The sequence below is a fragment of the Aplysia californica genome, unplaced genomic scaffold (genome assembly GCF_000002075.1).
Source record: "Aplysia californica isolate F4 #8 unplaced genomic scaffold, AplCal3.0 scaffold00201, whole genome shotgun sequence".
Classification (NCBI taxonomy): Eukaryota; Metazoa; Mollusca; class Gastropoda; order Aplysiida; family Aplysiidae; genus Aplysia; species Aplysia californica.
In genome coordinates this window covers 114,337-123,212 of record NW_004797471.1, presented here as the reverse complement: position 1 = coordinate 123,212, position 8,876 = coordinate 114,337, and the positions used below count along the sequence as shown (strand labels likewise).

The 8,876-nt window shown below is 38.5% G+C and overlaps 1 protein-coding gene across 2 annotated transcripts; it reads right to left on the bottom strand.

Moving 5' to 3' along the window:
- Positions 1 to 1,498: 1,498 nt before the first annotated feature.
- On the bottom strand, positions 1,499 to 7,778 carry LOC101862504 (DNA-directed RNA polymerase I subunit RPA12). 2 transcript variants are annotated; one of them, XM_005099053.3, is made up of 5 exons: positions 7,677 to 7,778; positions 5,226 to 5,372; positions 3,650 to 3,780; positions 2,405 to 2,514; positions 1,499 to 1,617 (listed from the first exon to the last, which is right to left on the bottom strand). In XM_005099053.3, exons 2-5 carry the CDS (start codon positions 5,365 to 5,367, stop codon positions 1,593 to 1,595), a joined length of 408 nt encoding a protein of 135 aa, XP_005099110.1. In that variant the 5' UTR covers positions 5,368 to 5,372; positions 7,677 to 7,778; the 3' UTR covers positions 1,499 to 1,592. The 2 variants fall into 2 exon arrangements, with proteins under 2 accessions (XP_005099110.1, XP_005099111.1); XM_005099054.3 differs by lacking the exon at positions 7,677 to 7,778 and adding an exon at positions 7,208 to 7,368 and having other exon boundaries at positions 5,226 to 5,370.
- Positions 7,779 to 8,876: the final 1,098 nt, after the last annotated feature.

Here is an 8,876-nt window from a genome sequence, read left to right as displayed (position 1 = left end):
GAATGTCTCCTTTTTTTTCTTTCTCTCTCTCTCTTTATGTAAGGGGATAGGGCTTACGTTGAATGCCCAACTACATGTATTGGCATCCAATTTAAAAATTGAAGCGCTTTTTTTTTAGGGGGGGGGGGAGGCTACACATGAAATAACTCCTGCGGCGATTATTCAAAATTTTGACAGTTATCATGTTTTAATGTCTTTATATAATACAATTAGTTAAAAATCTAAATAACATGGCACAGAAAGAAGTGCAGTCCCATCCCACCACTAATTCAATAAATACCAATCCTAGTAAAGCGCAACATTTTCTATTTTATCTGCCTCTCTGTTATATAATAAACTTGAAATATTATTAACCGTATTCTTTTTCCCAAATGTGCAATGAGCCATATGCGAAATAAGGAAGATGAATAAAACCATTATAATATGTTAATGTCTCTTTGTTTAAGTTGTGAGCTTTGATATAGATGTGAATCAGACCATGAAATGTATATTTACATAGGTACTTTATTGACGGTATAATTTTAGAAAAAGGGACTAAGCAGTTACTACACTTAACTTATCTTTTACTGTCAGTAATTTTACGCCCTATCAACACAATTTAGATTATTACGGAGGCGGGCTACTACCCTGCCTGTTAAGCCGAATCTGGGCTGAGAGGGATACAACAACCCAACAGAAAGACCAAGATAATTGATAAGAATTCTCCCCTCATGGGCCCAGGCCTTTTTTGTGCATCTGTAAAGCACCGAACTTTTACATCACAGTAAGGCAGAAAACGATCCTTTGTTCCCTAGGTAGAGTGCTATGAGAAGTTATGCTACAACTTAGAAAAAATTATTATCTCAAAAGACAAATGAACGTTATCTCGATTTCAAAATCTCAAAGTCCAACACCGATAGAACAAAAAAGGTTAGTTTATTAAAACCGTTTTATTTTTTTAATGGACAGCCATTAGATGCAGAAATTAGAGTGCTGAAAAATTCCAAACTTTATGCAGATCATCTGAAAGTGAAAGCAGGATTTGAACTCAGGACTTCAGGGTTGCAAGAAAGACTCATTATCATGTCGCCTCAGTTATCACTAGAATCTTTTCCTTTCAGTATAGCGATAGCTTTGGATCACCAGAATATTGAATATTACCAGATACATAGAACCTATATTACCATTTCAGTCTAACATGACAAGGGCCACATTGAAAAACTAATAGCAAATGTTTTATACCTCTTTAAACACAATTTTAGAAGATTTAGGAGACAGACTGCTTCAATTCTGTCTGTCACAGCCAACTCAGACTGAGTGGGGTACTGTATCCCAGCAACAAGTTGGAGATACTCACATCTTCCACGTTCAACAGCAAAGTCAGCGAAGAGACTAACCACTATACCGGTACCACAAGTGTCAGTGGGTACACACAGACACAGCAGAAGCAATTAATCAATGTAAAAAAAATGTTTTTTAATTCCAAAGATTCTTACAGAAATAAGAGTGAACACTGAGCACTTTTATACTTATTGCATTTTTATTTTTATATGCACATATTAAAATTGAATTTTTTCATGACAATCACAACAAAGAAAAAAGAGTACATAAAGCTAGGAATACTCAATGTCTTGAAATCTGAGGAGAAAGAGAAAAAAACAAGATAAATAGGACTTTAATAAAAGCACATGAATTGTATTTTTTTAAACTTTTGTACAAAAGAAAAATGTACAATATAGTGGGTCATCTGTTTAGACATCTAACGCTTTTTTTAAAAATAGCTATCAGAACTATAGGTGAAAAATTAAATTTCTACATTGCTATGAAGAGAAACACAACAATGGCATATTCTGATGCAGTGTATCTATACAGCACAGTGGTCGCCAACAAAGAAAATCCTCTCATCAAGAGATAAAAAAGTGGGTCCTTACGCAGACCAGGTTCTTAGGCAGATTTAAAAGTGCACAGCACAGCTCTTACTGTAGGGCATCCTGGTTACCTCACTTGTTTATTCTATGCTGACCCAAAAGGGAAAATAACACCCAATAGAAAGAAAATGTTTGTTTCAGTACAGTCTTTACAGCGCTCACAACTAGACTGCACAAGGTCATATGAACGCCAAGGGGTGGATTTCAACAGAGAAGTCCATACAGGGAATAATGCTTACTCGGCTCACCTCTCTAGCTTCAACAGCACAAAGTCTGCTTCGACTATCAAGGCACCCCGGAAATAGCGGGTCACAAGAGAGTGACATACATACAAAAAAAGTAGAGGAAAATGACGAGAGTAAGGAATAGGAAAGAAAAAGCAGCAGTTCCCTGCATGCAGGTCAGGAACAGTTATGAGGCTGACATTCTTATTTCCAATTAGCTTAACAAAATTACACATAAAAAAATTAATTCATCACCCATAACTATCCACTCACTTGCATTTGATACATGTGTAGAAAACAGTTTGCCCTTCATCTGCCGAGCGTGTCTGTCGCGTTGTGTACGTCATAATGTCGTGATTACATCGCGGGCATTGGCGCTCCACCTGATGGAAGAAACAAATGTGAATAGAAGCAGATGCATCGACAAAGAAAAGTCTTGAAAAAGAAGATAGAGCAAAAGATCAAGACATAGATGAAGGATAAAGCTCTGCTAAGACTGAGAGAAAAGTATGAGAATCACAGCCTTTAACCACTACAAAGATGCATGATACATATGTAAAACCCTGGTGCATTTAAACTCTATTATTTTATTATAGTGACAAGGGTGATTTAAAAAATACAAACTTCTCACTTCAGGTATTCTACAAGAATAGATGTCAAAACCACCCAGACCCTTGCAAATGGATTTTACAGACAAAAATGCAGGCAATGAAAGTTGTGATGTTCACAAATTACTCCCTTGAATACACAATACTTTCAGAAAAATAAGGTTCTGCAACCTACCACTATATATTTATTTATTTTTTTTTTTTTTAATGTTCCTATCATGAATACAGTAATAAACTTGCACACACATGCACAGACACATCCACACACGTGCAAAGAAAATGAATGCAACCACGAACAAGCACACAGAGGGAGGGAGGGAGGGGGAGAGAAAGAGAGAGAGAGAGAGAGAGAGAGAGAGAGAGAGAGAGAGAGAGAGAGAGAGGGAGAGAAAGAAGGAGAGAGAAAGAGGGAGGAGAGAGAGAGGGGGGGAGAGTGGGAGGAGAGAGAGAGGGGGAGGGAGAGGGAAAGAGAGAGCATGGAGGGGGAGGTAAAGAGAGAGAGAGATACAGAAAGACAGAAAAGGAGAGGAGAGATTTCAGATTCTATCGGTATGAAAGGCCTTCGGCCTATACATCCACACATTATAAATTATAACATATGCCTCTGCAAATACATAATTAGGTGCAGAACAAGAGAGAGGCACAGACAGACAGACAGACAGACAGGCAGGCAGGCAGGCAGGCAGACAGACAGACAGACAGACAGACAGAACAGGTCATTATAGACGAAAAAGATTAGAATTGAGACGAATCAGAACAAACAAGCAACCCGAACTTTACAAGTCTCAACAAAGAAAGAATCTAAGAATGTGAAACCAAAAAAGACCCACAGTGGAACAAAGGAAAGCTGACAATAGCACGATGCAAAACTGGAACATCAAACAATTCCTAAATTTCTTTCCCTACTTACAGTGGGACCCTGAGACTCCTCTGCTGTGTCCAACCCAACAAGACTTTCTGTCTCTTCTAGCCTAGAATCTTTGAGCTTCTCTTTCGGTGTATTGTAATGCAGCACAAACTCTTCTATGACACTGTCATCATCTGTTGGGAGAAGTATATCAAGTGAATTTAGAGACTAAACAAACCTGCACAGCAGACATGTAAATGATTAGACATACCAAAGGCAAGGAAGGGTTACCTGAGCTGAAATCCTAACAAAAATATGTGTTACAATGGGGTGGGATCAGGTGCTCATCAATTTTTGGGCATGTTGAGTTATTGATATCATCTAAAAGCTTGTCCATTTGTCTATCTTTCAACGAAACAAATACCCACCTATCTTGAACAGAAGTCGAGATATATGCGATTGAATAAGGTAAGGTAGCCTGGTTTCTCGGGTAAAGTTAGCAAGACAGCAGCTGCCAAAGTCTGGTGATTTCTACAGCTTGAGAGTCCTTGAAAATTGAAAATTTACATTTTCTGTGCCTTTAATCAACATTTTACAGTAAAATCCTCACAATGTTTTAAAGGGATATATAAAACCTGTTGAGCCAAAATAAAAAATTCAATAAAAATTGCCAAACCGGCGAAAAATTCTAAGATCTTTGATTTCATTATTTTGACGAGCACCTGATTTCACTACAGTAGGCCTACTTAACAAATTTTATCTCAAAAGCAGTCATTAAACAGTACAGTCAAGTGACAAGCTCAAAATCTCTCTCTCTCTTGCACTTTTTAACTCCCTGTGCACAGGCCATCAACAACATTACTCCAGCGAAGCCTGTCCTGAGCATCCGTTTCTAGCTGTTTCACTGATGTCTCCGCCTTTTTCAATTTCCGCTTGCATTACTCGCCTCCATGTCATCTTTGATCTTCCCTTCTTACATTTCAAGCTCAAAAATACAGACTGTCAGTCTCATTCGACTGGAAAAGATATATGCTCTTGATGGTAGAAAATGTCCCAAATGTTAAGCATGGCCAAGAGTTCACTGGAACCCCAATAACATTAAATTAAGTTAAGATTGAGACAACTATGATGGAAGAAGAGACATAAACCCCTTATCTCCGGCCAGCCGCTCCCACCAGTGATTTGTTGGCAGTGGCTTGGTCACATTCTTTTACGATGATAAAAAATATATGATAAAGTTTGGGCAATTGTAGGACTGAAAATAGGTCTCTCTTACCAGTTCTTTCTTTAAATGAGTAACTATCAAAATAGGCTCATTTCTTCAGATTAAGTGGACCAATTTAGTAACCTGTATGTCACTTTCGGGTGTTGGGCCTAAAGATACCAAAAGCATAGTGGGGAACAGCCGCCTGAGATAAAGAGTTAAGGTGATTTCCCCATACTGTGTTAAAAAAATCAGACAGACTCCTTTGTAAAGAGAATTGCATTAACCCTTTCTTTTCTCATCTAGAACAAAGTTGAGAAAATTTTCATCTCTTACAAAAAATATTTTTGAATAGCCAGGAACAAAGTTGGACAAAAAACGAGAACTATGTGTTGTGATAACTAAAATTACCAATAGATATAGATTAATTGTTACCATTGACATCCCTTCTGTATGGGCATCTTGCACATGGGATAAGATCTGAATCTATGGTAGGGGGTGGAAGAACAGAACCACACCGGGGACAAAACTGCAGGTCAGATGAAAGACCAGAGAGATTGCTCCCATCTCCAGACATTTTCTGCGGAAAAAAACAAAAAGAAATAGAGTACGGGACAGCAGGGTACTGGAAAATTTCGACTATACCAACTCACTGTTAACCTTCCCGATGTACAAGGGGAGAAAAACCACCAGACCGAAACAGACTAAGACGTCACTACATCACGTGCCTAGCAGTCGCTCAGTGCCACCTTGTCCTTGGAAAAACATTATACTTTAGAAGTGCCGAAGCTAGGAGTACGGTAAACATTAGGTTGACATGGTCTTAGCTTGGCACATTCCTGTCTTTTTGTGCTGTGCCTGACAGTCAAGGCCAGCGAGAGATATTTCTATAAAAAGGAATCATTGTTTGAAACTTAATACGATTAGCCCCCTTTTCTGCCCGCCAAGATTTTTTTTTTATATCATGCCTTAATTTATATTACTTTTATACTTGTTTGACTACAACTCCTGTCCTTGACACCCTAGTCAACAGTTACTGGCGACGGAAACCCCAGAAGATGTCCAAAATAGACGGTGGAAATACGTCTATATTTGGGCCAATCACAGAGGTGTGCTAGGTGCTCGCTGTAGCTTCAAGTCTATTTTTACGCAACTTCCGTTTTTGTTTCCTTTGTAGCCTACATAGCAAAATACAAACCAACAACAACAAAAACAACAACAATGCGGCTACTTTCGATTGGGACTTCAGATGGGAATGGTTTGTTTTCTTCATCTTGATCAGTCCTGCCTAAGACGGTCACCTATCTTATACGGCCACTTTTCTCCTTGACAATGGGTGGCCGTCTTACACAGGTTTGACTGTATTTCCAGCATTTATTAAAAAAATTTTCTATTAGAATGATAACAATTGATATGTGAGCTTTAATATCCAGTTATTAGTTATTAGATCTATCTAAACTGATCCCCTGCGTCATTAGTATGAACAAAACTAAGTTGAGCCGGGGGCAAAGTTAATTAATTATGTCGACCAATGAGACTGCATGTAGCCATATCGCACTCTCTGCTTATGGGGGAAGAGGTGTTGGAAAGAGCTAGGTCAAGGCTGTCAATTTTGTGCGATGTGATTTTTTTTTTTTAATACAGAAAAACTCAACACTCAACAAAATCAAATTAAACATGTGGAAAGACAAATGGTGGTGGAAGTAATGATGATGCTGTAGTGGTGGTGGAAGTAATGATGATGCTGTAGTGGTGGTGGAAGTAATGATGATGCTGTAGTGGTGGTGGAAAGACCCTGAGTTGTCGGTTTCCGTGTACTTAGACACTGCTATTGGGTAGATCTAATGAGAGGGTGCTTTTTCGGTAGTTCCCACCCCCCTTATTTGAGCCTGACCTACATCTAGAACTGATCTAGATCTATACGTTTGATTCGCGGCAAGCTAAGATATCAAACCTAACAACTGCAAAACATTAAATTGTGGTGAAATTCGGGGGGGGGGGATGCCCCCCTGAAACCCCCCACCATAATTTTATTAAGTCAGGGGGGCAAGCCCCCCTGAAACCCCCCTACTCTTGGGGCCAAAACCGGCGAATAACAATTGCGCGGTGGGAACTACCAAAAAAGCGCCAATGAGAATGCAATCAGGGTTAGGCCTATAGGTCGGTGAGTACCACTCACTGATGTGCTCAGTAAACCAATTTTCTTTATTTTTAAAATTCACTTCATCATCATAGTTCATCGACAGAATGTGCAATAAGTATATAATATTTCACGGATCGACAAAAAGCGCTGCGCGATCCGCAGATCAACAGAATGCGCAACAATCGATGGATTGTTGCGTGTTTCCTCGATCAACCAAATGCGCTGCGCGGTCGATGGATCGCGCAAATCGACAGATCGCGCCCAACATACATACCTAACACTAGGCTACATGATACAGCACAGCTCTTCGATTTTGACACATACAGTGATACAGACACAAGACTAAGACTAGTAAGACACAGATCTCCAAATCATGTGGCAAAATCTGCCTACATTTGTCAAATTGGGAAGCACCACTAAATCTAGATCTAGATCTAGTAGATCAAGAGAAAAATCTAGATTATAGAATCTAGACCTAAATCTAGATCTAGATTCTAGACTAGAATCTAGATATATATCTAGATCTAGATATCTAGATCTATCTAGATCTAGATTAGATCTAGAATCTAGAAGATATAGAATATGAATAGATCTAGATTTTTCTCTTGAGTCTTGATCTACCAGTAGTGGTGCTTCCCAATTTGACAAATGTAGGCAGATTTAGATCTTTTTTATGATAATATTTCAAAACCAGCCTCATCAATGTCATTATCAAACGATAATATAGTTTTCAAAGTGTTTACCTTGAAGGACTTTCACACAATGATTATGTGTACACAACAACGGTTACAACAACGTGAGACTTCCTCAAACGAAAGTGAAACTGTGAATGAGCATGGCCGAACAGCAAATTAGTTAATTATACATTTGGAACCTAAGCTCAGCAGTTTTAAATGCAGATCCAAACGTACTTGTTTCCATTAGAATCTAATACTGTATTAAATTTTTCGTTTTATAATATTATCAACTCCCATCGTTCAAATAATATTATTATGTTTTCACAGATATATTAAGTTACCTAAAACGTTTTGGGCATGAGGGAAAGAAGACGAACGATGAAAAGGAAAACTCTAATCGGCACAGCAGTGAATGAATAGGCAAAGTGCACAGAATTCTACGCTTGGTGTAATATTGTGCAATATTTTGAGTTACTCCCCTTACGTTTTAATTAGTGTAGAATTCTGTGCTTTCTCCTCACTGAATCTCTTTTTTTTTAGTAGAGGTTTTTACGGCGCTCACAACTGCATAATAAGGTCATATGAGCGCCAGGAGATTAGAAGTGTTACAAGAGAGTAACAAACATAAAAAAGAAGGAGGGGAGATACTGAATCTCTTGAGAAGTGATGATTAGAAGACATCCTGTAGAGGGTTAGGTTAGATCACAGAATTCTACACTTATTAAGTGTAGAATTCTGTGGGTTAGATATACCTGGCATCTTTTGAAAGTCACGGCCTTGTGTATTTGGAAATCAGAAATAACTTTTCAATATTTTAGAATCTTGCTTTCCTCAAAACTGAGATAGTGTAGCAATGCCCATAAATTAAGATGTGGTATAATATTATGAGACAGACAGACAGACAGACAGACAGACAGACAGACAGACAGACAGACAGACAGAGAGATGTGACTCAACTGGGGAAAAAAATAAAAGTGGTTATTTGGATGTGGGCGAAAGAATGATTCATTGATAACCCTTTTCCCCCAAAAAGTACGCAAAACGCAAAGAAAACCCCCAAAAATCTTAAAACATCTTTAGTACTTTTGCTTTGCGTTTTTGTTTGTTTTTGTTTTGTTTGGTTGGTTGGGGGGAGTGAAGGGTTGTCAAAATTGGTATGGATCAACGGGAAAATCCCAGAGCTGCTTGTAGAAGAAAAATAACTGTTATCTTGACCTGGGAGATCTGGCGGGGACCTTGGTAAATCCTGACATTAAGATACTTTTT